Raw genomic sequence first — 20,516 nt, 5'->3', positions numbered from 1 at the left:
TTTGGGATCAGCCCACTGCACAGGACATACGCTCTTTGTCAGCTCTCAGCCATACACTAAGCTGAATTAAGCTCGCTCTCTGTCGAGGGAAATCTGTGGTCATTCAGCACTGCCAGTAACCAGTGGGTGAGTGAGCCTGCTTAACTTTGGTGTTCAGTTTACAAATCTGATTGTTGCTACACACTTAAGCCATTTTCACCAACATCACTGTTTCTAATAAAGCTGACTGTTTGATCTCTGACTCCTGGCTTCTTGGTTCTGAATTCAACCAGTGGAAAAAAGTATGTTGTTTGTTGTCCCTGCCCTCACACACTAACAGTTGGTAGAGAGAGAGAGAATCAGCACCTCCTTAAAACTCTGACTTAATCACCTAAGAAATGTTCTGTCTAGATGAGCAGCCTGCTTCAAAATGAATTTAGATTGTTTACATTTAAAGTCACTTCCTCAATCTGTATTTTTTAAAGTAAAAAGACTTACGCAATCTAAAGACAAACCAGAGTATTCTATACTTTTAAACTACACCTCCTGGTCTTACATCCCTAACACCACCTTGGGTATATATCACGAGCCAGGCTCCCAATCTCCACATTTGTGACTATAATTGGTCAGTTGAAAGGTATCACTCCCTGGAGTTAGTAACCTACCTGTAGCCCGTCATCCACATCTTTCACATAACCTTTTTCATATAGCTCCTGGGGAACATTTAAGATACGTTTTGAAAAATCATTTTCCTGCCAGTCCATATGAAGACCTGCAATAGACAATAGCAACTTAGGGCAATTACAAGAGCTTCTGCTCTTGTCAATTTTCTGCTCTGCATTCTTTAAAATGCTATCATATTTATCCAAAACTGAGAGTGGATGGGAGAAGGAAGGATGCCATAAAACCCTGATCAGTCCTTGGGGTTAACAGGAGTTAGCCATAGCATGACCCAGCAACTTGGGTTCTTATGCTGGCAAAAGCCACATGAGCTAACAGGGAGCAACTTATAAAAATGCAAAGACATACAAAACCAAAACAAACAAACAAAAAAAGAGCATGGCATACTTCTCACAGCAACTCAGCAGGCAAAATACCTTCAAACTGTGTGTTCAGGCCTGCTCCAGGGCCAAGAGGTCTGGGAAATAATTCAATCTTTATGAGCCCTTGGAAATAGAAATGGCGGTTTTATCGGCCTCAGCAGAGTCATGATTCCATGCTCTCTGAACGTCCCTGTACTCAGCCACAAGGGGAACACTATAGCCTCTCCATTCAAACAAGAACAAATTCAACCGTTTATTTTAAACGATTTGACCCAGCAGATCTGGAGAGGATATTGCAATCTCCCTGGAGAGCCAGAGTAACAAGGGTTCAAATCTGTTCAGCCTCAAGACAATGGTCATTCCCATTTAAAAGAAGTTTCAGTGTATGTCTGGCTCCCAGTGCTTGAGTACCAAAAAAAAAAAAAAGAAAAAAAAAAGAAAGATTCATATTGTTATCAGCTATAATAATTCACATGGAACTCTTTAAGGGATTTGTTGAGAATAAATCATTTTCTGAAAATTCTTGCCCCTCTGGCATGCCTGGAAGAAAGGTTAATTACTGACCTCATTTTCTGCATCAAGGGCAACTGAGGTTGAATGGTTTTTAAACAGTCAAAGCAAATTATCAATAGCTTGTGGGTTGATATCAAGAAAACATTGGCAAGTAAACATCTGAGTAGGTTTTAGGTTTTTCTTAGTGATCCAGACTACTCCCAGGCAGGTCTGAAGACCTAATTCCACCTGGGAAGCCCACCTCTGAGGAAGATTCTAACCTACCCAGAGTACATCTAAACCCACAAAACCATGTATGTGCTTTCCCAGAGTTTCTCCAAGTTAACTCACAAGATCACTCTAGATCACAGTTTAGCATCTGTGTCCCTGGAACTAAATTTACATTCCTAAGATAAAAGAATCACAGGTGTATTAATTAAGCCAGGAGCTACAAGATACCATTAATCAACTGTATTCCATTTCCTGTCAAGTATCCCAATACTTTTTCAAAAGAGGTAAGTCCCAAATATCCTACTGAGCTATTTTGTACTTCAAGATACAAACAAGAATTCAGTTCTTACCACTGCCGCTCCAGGGAAGAGTTGGGATACCTGCAGTTTGAGCCACTATGGAAGATGCAATCTTATCCCCTAAAGCCCACATGGCCTGGCTTGGAGGACCTAAAAACAAAACAGGAAAAGAATCCTGACTGTAACATTTTGGCCTCATTTCTGGCACATGTAGTTGCCTTGTATCATAGCTATTTATGTATTTGTCTTGTCCTCCCCTGACCCCTCACATATCAAGGAGATCATAAATTGATTATGGGGACTATTATGCTTTGACTTATCTTTGTACCATCTATGAAACCTAATGTAGCTTTTTGTACAGAGTGAGAGCTCTGTATATATAAACATATGCTGAATTAAATTTTTGACAAATCTAGCTATAATGTTATCATTCTTCATGATTCAACTTTACCAGATCAATAAAGTCTTCTTTTTTAAGTCAATATCCTGAAATAAGGACTTTAAAGTTTTAGGATTCAAGTCTGAAATAGTATACCCTCTTTGTTCTAAGGGGAACCCAAAAAGGGGACTTATCTTTAATAAGGTTTACAAAACATAATGTTCATTGTTTAAGGTCACTGAGACAGACAGAAAAATACTTTGAGCTATATAACCTCTCTTTTTCTCTCTGGTATAATGACAGCAGAAAAGTCAGAAGTATCTCTCACCTGTAGCACCTATATGCTTAAATGCAAAGGTGCTGATTCATATTTAACGGCACACTGCCAGGGCATCCTGAGTATTCAATTATCTTCACTATCTAAAAACAGGTAATTTTCCCACATGCTTTCTTAAGGTTAGCTGCAAAGTTTTAAAAGGTCAGTATTTTAGAAACCAAAGCCTTCTCCATATCTCCATATCGGACCCAGGGACAGAAAAAATCAAGATGAAGTGAGATAAGCAAGAAATGAAAAAAATGAAAGAAATGAAGAGGGTCACTCTGAGAGTTAGTAATAGATTGAGAAAAAAAAAAGAGAGAGAGAGAGAGAGAGAGAGAGAGAGAGAGCCCAGTACATCTTAAACAGAAGAAGATCAGACTATAGAGTAAAATGTGGGCAAAATTGACAAAAAGAAACAGAAAGACAGGGACAGTATGTCAGAACGGCTTACCCATGAAGGCAATGCCATTTTTCAAGAGAAGTTCCGGTAGTTTGGGATTCTCAGAAGCATGACCCCAGCCAGCCCACACTGCCTGCAAGGGAATACAATATAATTCATTCTTAAAATTCATTCAAAACCCCCACAAACTGCATGACTCTCTATCCAGGCTGGCCCTATTTCATGAGGTACAATAGTTCCACAGCAGCCTAATGCTTAATTCAGCTTCTATGCTTGATTGTTGGCAAACTCTTTACAGAGTAACAATAAGTAGTCCATTGTGGCAAGATCTCTGAAGGGGTCAAAACCAAGTTGAAACTGATATTAAGATCCAGTTATTCTTGTTGCTCTTTAGGAAACTCAATTCATAGCCTAAGCTGTAAAGGGCATTTTCTAGAAATACTGGCTATGTTTCACATATTCAATTACTATGGCCACTCCATTACATCTTTATTGATTACACTGCCATTTAAGTTTAGAGTTTTTTCTCTTGGGGCTTTAAGATACCTACCCTAAACTTACTAACACAACGTGATAGAGAAGAAACAGCCTATTTCTTTAATATACCACCATCATTTAGGCTAATATTCCACAAGAAACAGGTAATTTTTACTTACTTGGGATGGCTCAAAGGTGAGATACCTAGAATAAATAATCTCTGAAAGATGCTTCCAAACTTTGTTTGTATTAGGTTTACTTTATTTTTAGCCATTCCATTATTTCCATCTTTCTTTTCCTTATTTGGTTTAGTTATCTCACATACAGGCATTTAATAATTTTCAAAAAAGATACTTTACAAAAATGTTCTTCTCTGGATATCGCCCTGTGCCTAACTATAAAATGGCTGAATTTGGTTTTAAAGAATACATTGGCATCTCTTACTTGTACTGGGATCCTTTTAGCAATATCAAGAATTAATTCCACATTTGCATAGTTGTTGTTGTTTGGTCCTCCAGGCACTGGCACGTAGTGATCTGCCATCTTAATGTATTCTGAAAATGCAAGCAAATTAATAGAGAACACATGATTGTTTTATTCCAAAAATTTAATTGCACAGCAAAACTATGTAAAGGTCAGGAACTATCATAATTAACCACAGGACAAAGAGCATTAATAGGATAATTTCCAGGACCACTTATGGGGTCTCTTAGTTTGTTAAGTCACAAGCACTAATACAAGTTACCCCCATATTTAGAAGCTCTTATACTAAAACAGCAGTTCTCCAATATTTCATTTTGTAATCTTTCTGAGGAATCTTCTATATCAAGGCTGATGTGTCTCTCAGTGGCCCAAGCGCAATTACTCTATTCTGAGAAAAACTTCTAGTCCTGACATTCTTTGTCTTTAACTGGCACTGGACCTAGACCCTTTTCCTGGTGCAGAGCTTGACAGAATGGAGAAAGATAGGAGAGCCTGAATGGCTTGCAAACTGGCTAAACAAGAAAGGTTAGTTACAGGAGTGTCTGGAAAGAGTGTATCTGGAAACAGGTATTTGAAAGAAACTTGAGAAAGATAACCACTTTCTCATGTATATTTGTTGTACAGTATTCCCTTTCAAATTTGTCACCTAACATCTATCTTCCTATTCTGGCAATGACAATTGTAACAGAAGAGCTACCACGTGTAGGGACTGTAACTAACACTTTATATATACATTATCTCATTTAATTCTGTCATCAACCCAATACATGATATATGACAGAAAATGATGGCTTGGAGGAGTTAAGTAACTTGCTCAAAGTTCATTTCCTCCATTTATATATTTATTTTAGCTTTCAAATTTCAACTCAAGCATCCACCATTATTTATTAACAGTTCTTTTATCTCGTTCTTTTCTAAAAATTTAAGTTACAGGATACATGTGCAGGACATCCAGGTTTATTACATAGGTAAACATGTGCCATGGTGGTTTGCTGCACCTATCAACCCCATCAGTTAGGTATTAAGCCCCACATGCACTGGCAAAGGGCATGAACAGACACTTCTCAGAAGAAGACATTTATGCAGCCAACAAACATATTAAAAAAAAAAAAAAGCTCAACATCAGTGATTATTAGAGAAATGCAAATCAAAACCATAATGAGATACCATCTCATGCCAGTCAGAATGGTGATTATCTTGTTCTTATTTCTAAAAGATTTTAAGTCCTTTCTAAAAAAAAAAAAAAAAACTACTAAAAAAAAATTCTGCTAGAATGTCTTCAAAATTAAAACAGGTTTATTGTTCTCTTTGATTATAGGAGGGAAAGCATGTAAATTATTAAATAATGTTAGATAATACAACAGACTATAACAATACTATATTTTAAAAGTCAAAATTGGCTGGGTGTGGTGGCTCACGCCTGTAATCTCAGCACTTTGGGAGGCTGAGGTGGGCAGATCATGAGGTCAGGAGATGGAGACCATCCTGGCTAACACGGTGAAACCCCATCTCCCTAAAAATACAAAAAATTAGCCGGGGATGGTGGCACACGCCTGTAGTCCCACCACAGACAGAGTGAGGCTGAGGGAGGCTGAGGCAGGAGAATCGCTTGAACCTGGGAGGCAGAGATTGCAGTGAGCCAAGATTGAGTCACTGCACTCCAGCCTGGGGGACAGAGTGAGACTCTCACCCACTGTCCCACCTCAAAGACAACCAGTTTATGCTTTATTGTATATAAATATATATTTTTTGGTATATATATATATGTTTAATTTTTTGATGGATACCTCATATTTCAATAGGCTATATAATTCATTTGACTACTAACTTATTGATGGAAGTACAGATTATTTACAATTTGAAAAATAATAAAATAATGTGTATCCCTGTATGGCTGTCCAATTATATCCACAGATATGTTACTAGCAATAAAACTACTGGGTCAAAAGGTATTCATATTTTCAGACTCTCACTAGCAACATGGGTACCAAATACTCTCACCTATGTTAGGTATTATGAACGTTTTCAATTTTGTGAGTTTTGTAAGTTAAAAAAAAAATCTTTAGTATTGTTTTGGTTTAGATTTTTTTGTTTGTTTGTTTGTTTGTTTTTGAGACAGGGTCTCACTCTGACACCCAGACTGGAATGCAGTGGCATGATCATGGCTCACTGCAACCTCGACCTCCTGGGCTCAGGTGATTCTCCCACCTCAGCCTCCAGAGTAGCTGAGACTACAGGCACGTGCCTCTATGCCCAGCTAATTTTTGCATTTTTTGTAGCGACAAAGTTTCACCACATTGTCCAGGCTGACCTTGAACTTCTAGGCTCAAGTGATCCGCCTGCCTTGGCCTCCTCAAGTGCTGAGATTACAGGCATGAGCCACCATGCCTGGCCCTCCATACTTCTTATCAGTAAGGTATAATCTCTTAATCTTAAGGTACAGTATCTTCATAGATAACATGACGAATAATATGGTATCAAGGATTTGCATCAAAATAATTGTGCATGGGGTTAAGAATACAGATGAAACTAGATTAGCCATGAGTTGATAATTATTGATATTGCATGACAGGTAGATGGGAAGGGATTAATTATACTCTTCAACTTTTACATAGTTACACACACACACACACACACACATCAAAAAACACATTCATTTAAAATGCAAATCCTTAAATGTCCAACACACACACATACTCTCCTCAAAAGACAAAGTCTGTGCTTCAGAGGATGGAAAACAAGGTCCCCCTTGGCAAATACTATATCACATCTTGTAGCCCCTGTAATTTCTAGAAAACCACTTGTGTCATACCTTTATGCATTTGTATATGCTGTTCTTTCTGTCTGGTACACCTTTCTCTCCCTTCAATTGCTTCACTCTTACTCATTCTTGGTTAGACATAATCTCTTTCAGAAAGCTTTCTCTCTTTTTTTTTTTTTTCGTTGAGACTGAGTCTCGCTTTGTGGCCCAGGCTGGAATGCAGTGGCACTATCTCGGCTCACCACAACCTCCTCCTCCTGGGTTCATACAGTTCTCCTGCCTCAGCTTCCGAGTAGCTGGATTTACAAGCACCAGCAGCATGCCCAGCTAATTTTTGTATTTTTAGTAGAGACGGGGTTTCATCGTGTTGGAGTCCCAAACTCCTGACCTCAAGTGATCTACCGGCTTCAGCATCCCAAAGTGCTGGGATTACAGGCATGAGCCACCACACTCAGCCTAAGAAAGCTTTCTCTTAAGACTGCCCCCAAGAATTAGATGTCTCATCTCTGTGTTCTCACCGGACCCTGTGCATGTTTCTTTTATAGCACTTACCTCATTGTATTGAAATTATTTGTTTCCTACAACAAGATCACATCTTATTCAACTGTCAGTCTCCATGTTAAGTGAATGAATAAATGAATTAATTGGAGTACCAGGTAAAAGAAACCGGGCCGAGTGCAGTGGCTCACACCTGTAATCTTAGCACTTTGGGAGGCCGAGGCAGGTGGGTCACAAGGTCAAGAGACTGAGACCATCCTGGCCAACACGGTGAAACCCTGTCTCTACTAAAAATACAAAAATTAGCTAGGCGTGATGGCGCACACCTGTAGTCCCAGCTGCTTGGGAGGCTGAGGCAGGAGAATCACTTGAACCCTGGAGGCAGAGGTTGCAGTGAGCTGAGTTTGCACCACTGCACTCCAGCCTGGTGACAGAGCAAGACTCTGTCTCCAAAAAAAAAAAACTAAACAAATAAAAAACCACGCAAGATAATTTGTATTTATTATAGATGATCTCATCTTTACAATTATCTAGTGAAATAGACATTAGGATCTTCCTTTTATAAGCATGAAACTTGTGGCTCAGAGATGTGAAAGTGTGCATCTAAATTTCACATAATAACATGATATAGTTTGAATGTATGTCCCTCGCCAAATGTCATGTTGAATTGTAATCCCCAGTCGTGGAAATAGCGCCTGGTAGGAGGTGTTTGGATCATGAGGGCAGCTCCCTCATGAATGGCTTGGGCCATCTCCTTGATGATATGTGAGTTCTCACTCTAAGTTCATATGAGATGTGGTTGTTTAAAAGTGTGTGGCACCCTCCCCTCCGCCGCATTCTCTGTCTTATTCCTGCTCTGGCTGTGTGATGTGCCTACTCCCCTTTCACCTTCCTCCAGGATAGTAAGTGTCCTGAGGCCTCCCCAGAAGCAGAGCAGATGCCAGTACCATGCTTCCTGTAAAGCCTGCAGAATCGTGAGCCAATTAAAACTCTTTTCTTTACAAATTACCCAGCCTCAGGTATTTCTTTATAGCAATGCAAGAATGGCCTAATATATAACATTTGCTTTCTAATAAATTGGTGACTTCTCGATTTCTAAATAAGATGATATAATAACCTTTCTTTCTTAGGAATAATCATAATACCATTGTCTCAACAAAGAAAAAACATATGCAGACTAAAATAAGTACAAAAGGATAGCTCTTTTTTGCAGCTGCTTAGGAGTAAAACATAAAAAAAAGTAAAAAAAGATAGCTCTTCACATTATCTGTGGGTATTCTACCTTAAGAGATAATACCTTAGTGATAGAAGGTATGGAGAAGAAAACTACTCACATCTTTCAGCTATACCAAGAGTCTTTATCTATAACTATCAGACAGAGAACCATCTGACTAAAAAGAATATGTAGAAGAATTTACAGAGTGAAACACGCTTCGGTCCCAAAAGCTCTCTCCTTCAGGAGGAAAAAAAAATCTTAGCCCAAAGTTTTTCTATAATTCAATATAACGCATAAGGAAAACAGCATTTCCTTCTAAATCTTTCCACTTACACATTCCAAAGAATGTGGCATAGCAAATACTTAACACTGAAAAAGGCATACACTTGAAAGGTCAAATCAACACTTTTGTTAAATTTCTTCCTACTTAGCCCTAGAACACAGGAATAGTATTGAGGTTGGCTATAGTGCAATCACTTTTATATGCCTATTACTGACACATTTTAAACAGAAATTATTTTAAAAGGATTTTACTTGGAAGTCTTGTGTTTGGGAATCCCCCTAAGTTAACATTCTCCTACTTAAAGGCTGTGCTATTCCACGTTTTAGTTTTGAGAGTGATGCTTTCATAATGCTAATAACTCACCTGCATTGGCTTTAAGGTCTTCAGGTGTGACCATGACAACGAATCGAATTGCACGTTCATTTCGAAACATTTCATAAGACCACCTACGGATAGACCGCATGCATTTCACTGCTGCAATGCCATTGTTAGCAATAAGAACCTGGGAGGGGAAAGGAGATGGGAATGGGAGGAAAAGGCAGAAAAAAGCAATAATGGAGGAAAAGAGATGAGAGAATTTTTGTATATCTATCTTTCTGTGTAAAAGTCATACTTTCAACCAAGAATTCTTGTTACTGGTCCAGACTGTTAGAAACTGGCTTCCCCATGGCCAAGCAATGTCTTTAAATGTTAGCTAAGCAAATACTTGAGTATGTGCCAGCTAAAACATACTCCTTTCTAACTTCATTTGTTTGAAGGGAAAAGTCACAATTACTTAAATCCTGTGCGTTTGTGAATTATTCTACCATACTACCATATCAATTACTAGGGAACAGAAGAAAATGAAATTCAGAGGGATGACATATTATGAAATCAGGAGTGGGGGAAGGCCAACCAGTACAGGGCCATGCACTTTTCTCTGTTGCAATAAAATTAGGTATAGAGCACTGAACATGTTTAAAAATCCTGGTATTAGTTACTTTTCTGCAAAATACTGAATTCCAGTACCTTAGAATTGTAAAGAGTGCCTCAGAAAGAATGGTCACTGTTGTAGAAAAATCAAATAATCCTGAGACTTTCTGTAAACAAACCTTTTATCTTCTTACCTATCTTGCAGTCATGCCTCTGAGGATAGCACAGACTAACAGACACATAATCTATCTTTATTGGAAGATTAATAAAAGGATGCTGCTGAAGTAATACTTTTAAGAGTGGAAATATAGGTCCCCATCCTTTAATCTTTTAATCACTGGAAGCTATTTCAGCCAAGTCATCCTCTCAGCTCTGACATGGTCTAGATAAAAGTGACACAGAATTACATTTCAAAATGCCTGGAATCTCTAAGTATATCATGTGGTATATTCCCTTCAAACATCTCAAATACCTGGTGGAAGCCAGTAAGTCACAGTGTATCAAACTCTTTAAGCCTTCTCTTCTGAAACTCTCTCTACTCCCCTAGCTTTCAATCCAATGCTGTGGCATATTATTTCCCCACCAGCACCCACAATCAATTCTTCATACCCTGTCGGATCAGTGCAGCCCCACCCTGTAAAACCACAAGATCTTTCAAAAACATTTTTTGTTTTGAGACAGGGTTCCTCTGTCGCCCAGGTTGGAGTGCAGTGGCACAATCCATAGCTCACTGCAACCTTGAACTCCTAGGCTCAAGTGATCCTTCCGTTTCAGCCTCCCAAGTTGATAGTACTCAAAAATAACTTTATGAGCACTATTTTAACTCCTTAATTAGCTATGACTAAATTACCTGTGGTAAATATATATTATAGGAAAACAGTGAAATTCTATTAAGAGGATGCTAGGGAGGCAGAAAGGCTAAAATTCACATAAAGAGGCAAAGCCTCTGAGAATCTAAATATCAATTGGGAGTAAATCCAGACAACAAATCTCGGCAAGCATTAAATCCTATGTGCTTTTGACAAAATAATTCAGCAAGTTACAACTTACCTTCTCAATCACTTTATTTCCCCCAAAGCGAGTAACAAATTCTGCTGGAGAAGCCACAGTGAAATCTCGTTGAGAATCTATTTTCTTTCTGTCTCGGCCCTGCTTTACTAGGTGCAAGCCAGACATGCTGGACCTATAAAAATAGAGAAGCTATAAAAACACCATCTATATTTTCTGGAGACCTGCTTTTCACTACCATACCCATAACAGCACTTTCACAACTGCATCCTGTGAAGACTGCATGCTGGCAGGTCATATACTTTTCAAATAAAAGAGAGAAAAGAAAATGATTCTTGCTTGTGGAAATTTAAGTGAAAAAAAAAAGCATTCCTGAATAATAAAAGACAATATCAAGGTTTACCAACAGATGCCATCACAAAGAGAGAGGCAAAGGATAGAATGAAATGAGATGGTAGAAATAATAGACTCAGAGACCATTAAAGCCAAAAAACAAGTTACCAAGGTTGTTTCTGGATCACGACTCTGGTGTGCAGATGACCTTCACCTCTGTATCTCTGACTTCCATCTTTCTTACGAGCTATAACTCCACATTTTAAAACTACCTACTAAATGTTTTACCTGGGTATCCCCTAGGTATTTCAAAATCAACAACTCCAAAACAAAATTCTTTACAAGGCAGCATAATATGCCATATTTAATCAATTTTAAGGTTCTACTTTTCTTTTTACTTTAAAAAAATCTCCTAGGCCGGGTGCAGTGGCTCATGCCTGTAATCCCAGCACTTTGGGAGGCCGAGATGAGAGGATGGCTTGAGACCAGGAATTTGAGACCAGCCTAGGTAACATGGCAAAACTCTGTCTCTACAAAAAAATACCAAAATTAGCTGGCACAGTCATGTGTGCCTATAGTCCCAGTTACCTGGGGTGGGGGGAAGCTGAGGTAGGTGAATTGCTTGAGCGTGGGTGGTCAAGGCCATAGTCGTGCTACTGTACTCCAGCCTGGGTGACAGAATGAGATGGTGGGTGTCTCCAAAAAAAAAAAAAATTCTGAAATTGGTATGTATTTTACAATTGATGCCTTATTACATTGACAGTACTATTTTTGTTGTTGTTTTGAGACAGAGTCTCGCTCTGTCACCCAGGCTGGAGTGCACTGGCCAGATCTCGACTCACTGCAACCTCTGCCTCCCAGGTTCAAGCGATTCTCCTGCCTCAGCCTCCAGAGTAGCTGAGACTGCAGGCATGTGCCACCATACCTGGCTAATTTTTGTATTTTTAGTAAAGACAGGGTTTCGCCATGTTGACTAGGCTGCTCTCGAACTCCTGACCTCAGGTGATCCGCCTACCTCGGCCTTTCAAAGTGTTGCAATTACAGGCATGAGCCACCATGCCCAGTCAGCAGTACTGTATTTTTTCCTTAGTGGTACGTAAAATAATAGCGTTTCTAACCATCAGTGGCACCTTGGATTAGACAAAATATGATAGTGGAAACAGCACAGACCTGGGTTTATATTCCAGATCTGTCCACTTAAATGATCTTTTGCAAATAATTTAACCTTCTCAGCTTCAGTGTTCTCTTTGTAAAATATGCATAACATTCACTGTCCCAGTTATTTACCTATTGTCTCTCACCTCCAAACCTACCCTTTTATGCTCTGCTCTGTGACAATGGGCCAATATTTTGCAAACTTCATTTCCAAGACTCCTTTGCTAGCTCCTTCCTGTTCTGTTCACCAAACCAAAAGGCAGAAAGGTAAGAAAAGGGCCTGCCTTCCTGTTTTCCAGCTGTTACCAGCATTGCTCCAGCAGTAACAGAGACTTAACTCCAGTCTCTAGCTTCTTTCAATTGTCTGGTGAAAAGCCACAGAGAGGCCGGGCGCGGTGGCTCAAGCCTGTAATCCCAGCACTTTGGGAGGCCAAGATGGGTGGATCACGAGGTCAGGAGATCGAGACCACCCTGCCTAACACGGTGAAACCCCATCTCTACTAAAAATACAAAAAACTAGCTGGGCGAGGTGGCGGGCGCCGGTAGTCCCAGCTACTCTACTCGGGAGGCTGAGGCAGGAGAATGGCGGGAACCTGGGAGGCGGAGCTTGCAGTGAGCTGAGATCGCGCCACTGCACTCCAGCCCGGGCGACAGAGCGAGACTCCGTCTCAAAAAAAAAAAAAAAAAAAAAAAAAAAGCCACAGAGGTACCAGCAGCAGTGCGTTGTGGCTCTTTGGCAGTCAGAATACCAACATTGCCATGCTCACTTATCCTCTGGACAGCACTGCCTGGGCCTATCATTCACCTGTCAGGCCAAGGATCTGAGTACCAGCTACTCAAAGCTTATGCCCAGAGGTCCAGGCACCAGCCCCCCAGAGGACCTCCACCAAGCTCCTAGGTTCTGGTAACACTACTTCCCTTTTGTTCTCCCAGCCTTAGGGGTGAAAGCTACTTTCTCTAGTTACTAACTCTGAGGTACCTCAGCATGCCTTTTTTGTTGTTGTTGTTCTTTTACTCTCTAACACTCAAGTAAGCAATTCTCACTACTGAATGTTCTCTGTTTATAACATCTAGGACAATTTCTTTTCCTTGTGACGGCGCCTTGATTGATAGACCCTCCAAAGAGTGCTCGGAGGATAAAATAAGATAGTGGATATAAGCTCCTTTGTACACTGCTTGATAGACAGCTGTTTTCTTTTCCTATTCCCACCTTTTCTTCCTTGCCCCTACAATTTAAACTTGATGGGGCAGTAAGGTATCTTTTCAAAATAAGAAGGTATGATTAAAATCTTCCCACATGCAGCACACTATCTAGTTTTCTGTGCAAATACATAGTTTTACATATACAAATAAGACCAGGCCGGGCGCGGTGGCTCAAGCCTGTAATCCCAGCACTTTGGGAGGCCGAGACGGGCGGATCACGAGGTCAGGAGATCGAGACCATCCTGGCGAACACGGTGAAACCCCGTCTCTACTAAAAAATACAAATAACTAGCCGGGCGAGGTGGCGGGCGCCTGTAGTCCCAGCTACTCGGGAGGCTGAGACAGGAGAATGGCGTAAACCCGGGAGGCGGAGCTTGCAGTGAGCTGAGATCCGGCCACTGCACTCCAGCCTGGGCGACAGAGCAAGACTCCGTCTCAAAAAAAAAAAAAAAAAAAAAATTTCGGTTTCCCGTTCCGTTCCTCGTTCCTCTCTCTAACAAAAAAAAAAAAAAAAAAAAAAAAAAAAAAAAAAAACAAATAAGACCAATCTTTCTTTCTTTCTTCTCTGAATGTGTCTATGCATAAAACTCAATGAGTGGGCATTTTCCCTACACTTCACATGACTTAGTGTGGCTCTTAACTTGCAAAACCACCACCTACAGGAGCATAATAAAAAGGGACAACGCCAGGCGCGGTGGCTCACACCTGTAATCCCAGCACTTTGGGAAGCCAAGGCAGGCGGATCACTTGAGGCCAGGAGTTCTAGACCAGCTTGGCCAACATGGCGAGACTGCGTCTCTACTGAAAAAAAAAAAAAAAAAAATAGCCGGGCGTGGTGGCGCACGTCTGTAATCCCAACTACTCAAGAGGATGAGGTGGGAGAATCACTTGAACCCAGGAGGCGGAGGTTGCCGTGAGCAGAGATCAAGCCACTGCACTCCAGCCTGGGCGACTGAGCGAGACTACGTCTCAAAAACAAAAAGACAAAAAAAAAAAAGTCTCAAAAACAAAAAGACAAAAAAAAAAAAAAAGAAGGGACAGTTCAGAGTCTAGCAGCTACTCTGCCTACCAGACTTAAGGACAGCCATAACAAAGGCTATACACTCTGCTGTTGGCATTCAATATAAAATACTCTGTACCCTTCTTAGAGACTGACATTTCAAGCTGGTCAATCTACTAAAATTTTCTTCATCCTTTTCTATCCAGGTATTTAGTAATACTGCATCTGGATTGGAACTTTAAAGTTAAGAGGCACCTTATAGAAAAAGAGGCCCACAAGAAGAATGATTTGTCTAAGGTCACAAAGGAAGTCTGTAGCATATATAGACCAGAAAACCAGGTTTCATGGTCACTTCAATGTTCTTCCAATTACACTATGCAACATATCTAATGATAATAAAACCAGAGGTCTAAAAGCAGTGCCAGTGTACATGTTTTGTTTTGTTTTCTTCATTGCTTCATTTTTCCTTCATACATTCTTTTTAATCTTTTTTATTATTGCACATATTTTTAAATAAACAAAAATTACCTTCCTGTCCTTAACTTTGTCATGAACCTATTTCTTTTGGGCCCCAAGTCCATGGATCATTATCAGTATATCAGACTGAGCAATAACATGAATGAATCTCAAAAACCTCATGTTCAGAGAAGGAAACCAGACACAAAAAAATATATACCATATGACTCCATTTACATGACAAGGATAACTAATCTACAGTGCAGAACACAGATCAGTGGGCTGGGGCTGTAGGAACTGACTGCAAGGGGGTATGGGAATGATGGAAACATTCTCTATCTTGATCTTGTAGTAATGGTTACACGGGTAGATATATGTGTTAAAACCATCAAACTACATAATTTTAAAAGGTGAACTTGGCCTGGTACAGTGGTTCACACGTGTAAACCCAGCACTTTGGGAGGGCAAGGCAGAAGGATTGCTTGAGCCCAGGATTTCAAGATGAGCCTGGGCAACATAGAAAGAGCTCATCTATACAAAAAAAAATCAAAAAAATTAGCAGGCCTTGGTGGCACACGCCTATAGTCCCAGCTACTTGGGAGGCTGAGGTGGGAGAATCACTTGAGCCAGGAAGACTAGGCTGCAGTAAGCTATGATCACGCCACTGAACTCCAGCCTGGGTGACAGAGTGAGATCCTGCCCTCCCCTGGCACCAAAAAAAAAGGTAAACTTTACTGTATGTAAATTATACCTCAACAAACCTGACTTTTGAAAATACTCATTTAACTGCCGAGTGCGGTGACTCCCGCCTGTAATCCCAGCACTTTGGGAGGCCGAGGCGGGTGGATCACTTGAGGTCAGGAGTTTGAGACCAGCCTGACCAATATGGTGAAATCCCGTCTCTACTAAAATTACAAAAATTAGCCGGGTGCGGTGGCATGCACCTATAATCCCAGCTACTCGGGAGGCTGAGCAGGAGAATCGCTTGAACCGGGGAGGTGGAGGTTGCAGTGAGCCGAGATCACGCCACTACACTCCAGCCTGGGCGACAGGGTTAGACTCCATCTCAAAAAAAAAAAAAAAAGTCATTTAACTGTGCACATAAAACACGTACATTTGGCTGTAAATTATTCCTCAATAAAGCTGGCTTTTAAAGAACTATTTAAAAAAAAAAACAGAAATTGACTCTAGGCAAATGACCAATAAGTACTCCAGTGCTGGCACTATCCATGCAAAACAGGAAACATGGTGTGAAGCAATGCAAGCACATATGTGAAATTTGGCTCCACACTAAATCCTGATTCATGCTTAACTGTATATAAAAAAAAGTGGCAAACTGCCAACAAATTTTTTTACAATACTTATTTTTACTTTAATCAAGACTAAGAACTTTAACTATGAAAATGTTAATTAGCCAAATTTCTCCAGTTCTCTATCAGGTTTTAAGGAATATATTTTAGTATCTAAACTTTTCCATGTCTTTCTCCTCTTCCCTACCGGTTCCTTACTACATTGTTTCATAAACAACTTTTTCAAATCTGTAATTTGAACTAACTTTTAGATAACTTCTGAATTGGACATAATTATTTTTTCTCACTAATTACACAACACTTTTTGACACATTTCATATACAGAATCATGCGTTAACTAGAATTCTTATCCTTAGTAACCTAAAACTTTAGTGAAACCCTAAAAAGCAAGAAATCCTGAACCATCAGATAAAAGCATTATAGATAAGAACAATTCCACAATTTTTAGAAACATATTTCCCCATCTCACAACCCTTTCTTAATTGGAACTGATCCAGATATTCAATGAGCATCAAAAATAATTTTTCTTTTTTTTTTTTTTGAGACAGAGTCTCGCTCTGCCCCCAGGCTGGAGTGCAGTGGCCGGATCTCAGCTCACTGCAAGCTCCGCCTCCCGGTTCACGCCATTCTCCTGCCTCAGCCTCCCAAGTAGCTGGGACTACAGGCGCCCGCCACCTCGCCCGGCTAATTTTTTTGTATTTTTAGCAGAGACGGGGTTTCACCGTGTTGGCCAGGATGGTTTCGATCTCCTGACCTCGTGATTCGCCCGTCTCGGCCTCCCAAAGTGCTGGGATTACAGGCTTGAGCCACCGCGCCCGGCCAAAAATAATTTTAAGACTTCTTTTTGAGACAGAGTTTTGCTCTGTCACCCAGGCTGGAGTGCAGTGGCGTAATCTCAACTCACTGTAACCTCCTCTTCCCAGGTTCAAGCAATTCTCCCGCCTCAGCCCCCCAGTAGCTGGGATTACAGGTACACACCACCATGCCCAACTAATTTTTGTATTTTCAGTACAGATGGGGTTTCGGCACATTGGCCGGGCTGCTCTCGAACTCCTGACCTTAGGTGATCCACCTGCCTTGGCCTCCCAAAGTACTGGGATTATAGGCATGAGCCACCATGCCTGGCCAAGATTTTAATTTACACAAAAAGTTTACCTAAAACATTTATCCCATTCACTGTACTCAATTCTTTCAGGTTTAACAGTTTATTTAGATAACTTCTGTAAACGGAGATATTAGACACTATCATTTAAAGTCAGTTATTTCCTTGCTAACCATGTTTTTAATAGCCAGTGAATATAAGGTGCTCACCTAAACCTAAGTAACAGCCTTAAACTTAAATACATTGGTTTTTTTTTTTTTGCCAATAACTCAGAAGACTTAGCTAACAACATTAAGTTACTCTCATTTGTTGAAAAAAAAAAAGGCACAAAAACCAATATCATTTTGTTTGGGCTGAGTTAGTAGCTTTATAACCTTTTATGCCAAACATTGACATCTCAAAATATTTAGCAGAGACAAATATAAAATTGAGACAAAAATGTATTCTGACAATTCTAGTTTTAGGCATTTCTAGTTTTATTTTACTAATAATTTTATTTTAATATCTGAAGGCATTTCTAGTTTTATTTTACTAATAATTTTAAAGCCAGCTTGTTTAATAAAGTTATACTTAGGTCACGTGAACTTGAAAATTGCTTAGACTTATTTAATTTATAAGTGTTCTTTTATTTATAAACCAATTTGGTAGACGCAACATGTAACAATAAGTGTGCACACAAATAAACACATCTAGACATGTATAGACGCACACAAACGAAGATTCAATAGCTTTTAACTTGGAATCTTAAGCCATGAGACAGCAGTACAAGCTTGGGGGGTTTTACTTTGTTCGCCCCAATAGGTAATCCAATGAAGGCTGTGAACCAACATTTCAGATAAAGCACTTTCGACGGCAGTTTGATACATGCAACTCCATCCCACTTTCCTATTCGACAGCAAGCTCCAGATTCCAAACAATATTGGGGCCAAACAGTATTGCAACTGTTAGAGAAAATTCTGAGGGCTTAATACTAGACCTCAGAACTCTGCCGAGGGTGTCCCCCTTGGAGAAGTTGAGGTCTGGAGGATCCCTGGGCCATCCTCCTTTGGGGTCCAGTCTTAGAGTGTCAGACGTCTCTGACCTTAGGTGGGCACTGGTGCCACTTAGCATGTTTTCCCTTCAGAGGTGATGGCCTACTAAGAGGTTTCCTTTTGTCCCTGGATGAAGGCCTCAACTTCTGGCATCCTTATAATTTGATAAGGCCACACTTTCCCATGCTTCCTGTTCCACTAGAGTGATAGCCATGAACTGTAATGATAGGAACTGGAGGCTGGGTGGGTTTCTTTTGTCCTTAGCCAGTAGAGTAGGGGAAGGGAAGAATTTAGCATGAGAAAACAAGGTTTAAGTCACCTGAAACAAATGCCAGCCTGCCCCAAGCTTTGCCACACATAGGGATCAGGGACCACAACTGGAAAAGACAGAAAGGAGTCCTTCAGAGTGGCCCCAGCCAGAAACCTGCAGTTGCCTCTGTGTTTAGGTGCTGCCCACCAAGGGTCCCAAGTTGGAAAGGAAAAGAGAGAGAGAGAGAGAGAGATTCCCCTGTGGGGAGCAGGAAAAACAAAGGAGAAAAATAAACCCCAAACTTTGGGATTACCTCCTGGCTGGCTTGCCAAATTATGTTATCGGTGGAGGGTGTACAAGTTATTGACGTTTTGAACAAAGAATTGAACAAAACGCACAAAGCAGGGAAAGAAAAAAGCAACAGAAGTAGAGACTTATTGAAAATGAAAGCGCACGGCCAGGCTCAGTGGCTCACGCCTGTAATCCCAGCACTTTGGGAGGTAGAGGTGGGGGGATAACATGAGGTCAGGAGTTCGAGACCAGCCTAGCCAACATGGTCAAATGTCATCTCTAATAAAAATACAAAAATTAGGCCACACACGGTGGCTCACGCCTGTAATCCCGATACTTTGGGAGGCTGAGGCGGGCGGATCCCAAGATCAGGAGATGGAGACCATCCTGGCTAACACGGTGAAACCCCATCTCTACTAAAAAATACAAAAATTAGCCGGGCATGGTGGCGGGCGCCTATAGTCCCAGCTACTCAGGAGGCTGAGGCAGGAGAATGGCGGAACCCGGGAGGTGGAGCTTGCAGTGAGCCGAGATCGCACCACTGCACTCCAGCCTGGGCGAGAAAGAGCAAGACTCTGTCTCAAAAAAAAAAAAAAAAAAATTAGCCAGCCACCAGCGGTGATAAGATGCCTGTAATCCCAGCTACTCAGGAGGATGAGGCATGAGAATTGCTTGAACCCAGGAGGCAGAGGTTTCAGGGAGTCAAGATCGCACCACTGCACTCCAGCCCGGGCTACAGAGTGAGACTCCATTTCACAAAATCAAACAATTGAAATTTAAAAAAACAAAAAGGAAAAAGGAAAATGAAAGCACACTCTACAGGTTGGGAGCTGGCCTAAGCAAGCAGCTCAATGGTCTGGTTACAGAATTTTCTGGGGTTTATATACCCTCTAGAGATTTCCATTGTTACTTGGTGTACACCCTGTGTAAATGAAGATGATGAAGTTACAAAGTCATTTATTCAGTGTACATCCTATGTAAATGAAGAGGATGTTTCCTGTCATAGCTGAAGTGTTTGTTTCCATTTGATTTAGTTCTAGGAAGTTCTTGGGTTGCCTGCCTCCAGGTCCTGCTCACTTGCGTGACTCTCACTGTGTCCTCACAGAGTGGAAGGGACAAGGCAGATCTTTGGAGCCTATTTTATAAGGGCACTAATCCCATTCATGAGCTCTGCCCCATGATCTAATCAACTCCCAAAGGCCCCACTTCTTGACATAGTGGTAATTAGATTTCAACATATACATTTTGTGTGTGTGTGAGGCAGAATCTCTCTCTGCAGCCCAGGCTGGAGAGCAGTAGCACAATCTCAGCTCAGTACAACCTCCATCTCCCAGGTTCAAGCAATTCTCATGCCTCAACCACCCGAGTAGTCGGGATTACAGGATCCCGCCACCATACCTGGCTACTTTTTGTATTTTTAGTAGAGATGGAGTTTCGCCATGTTGCCCAGGCTGGTCTTGAACTCCTAGCCTCAGGTGATCTGCCCGCCTTGGCCTCCCAAAGTGCTGAGATTACAGACGTGAGCCACCACGCCCAGCCTCAACATATAAATTTCGGCAAAGACACATTCAGACACTATATATTAATATATACTTATATAGGCTG

At 40.8% G+C, this 20,516-nt stretch overlaps 1 protein-coding gene across 5 annotated transcripts in view; it reads right to left on the bottom strand.

The window, feature by feature from the left end:
• Positions 1–20,516, bottom strand: part of ACACA (acetyl-CoA carboxylase alpha) — a 342,596-nt gene that overhangs the window by 194,123 nt on the left and 127,957 nt on the right. For all 5 annotated transcript variants that reach the window (XM_030923246.1, XM_030923247.1, XM_030923245.1 and 2 more), the window contains 6 exons: positions 10,823–10,955; positions 9,224–9,362; positions 4,064–4,173; positions 3,194–3,275; positions 2,096–2,194; positions 645–751 (listed from right to left, as the gene is read on the bottom strand). In XM_030923246.1, coding sequence (XP_030779106.1) covers positions 645–751; positions 2,096–2,194; positions 3,194–3,275; positions 4,064–4,173; positions 9,224–9,362; positions 10,823–10,955 — 670 coding nt within the window. The remainder of the gene's footprint in view (positions 1–644; positions 752–2,095; positions 2,195–3,193; positions 3,276–4,063; positions 4,174–9,223; positions 9,363–10,822; positions 10,956–20,516) is intronic.

This window comes from Rhinopithecus roxellana, chromosome 19, assembly GCF_007565055.1.
Source record: "Rhinopithecus roxellana isolate Shanxi Qingling chromosome 19, ASM756505v1, whole genome shotgun sequence".
Taxonomy (NCBI): Eukaryota; Metazoa; Chordata; class Mammalia; order Primates; family Cercopithecidae; genus Rhinopithecus; species Rhinopithecus roxellana.
This window is presented reverse-complemented; position numbering and strand designations above follow the sequence as displayed.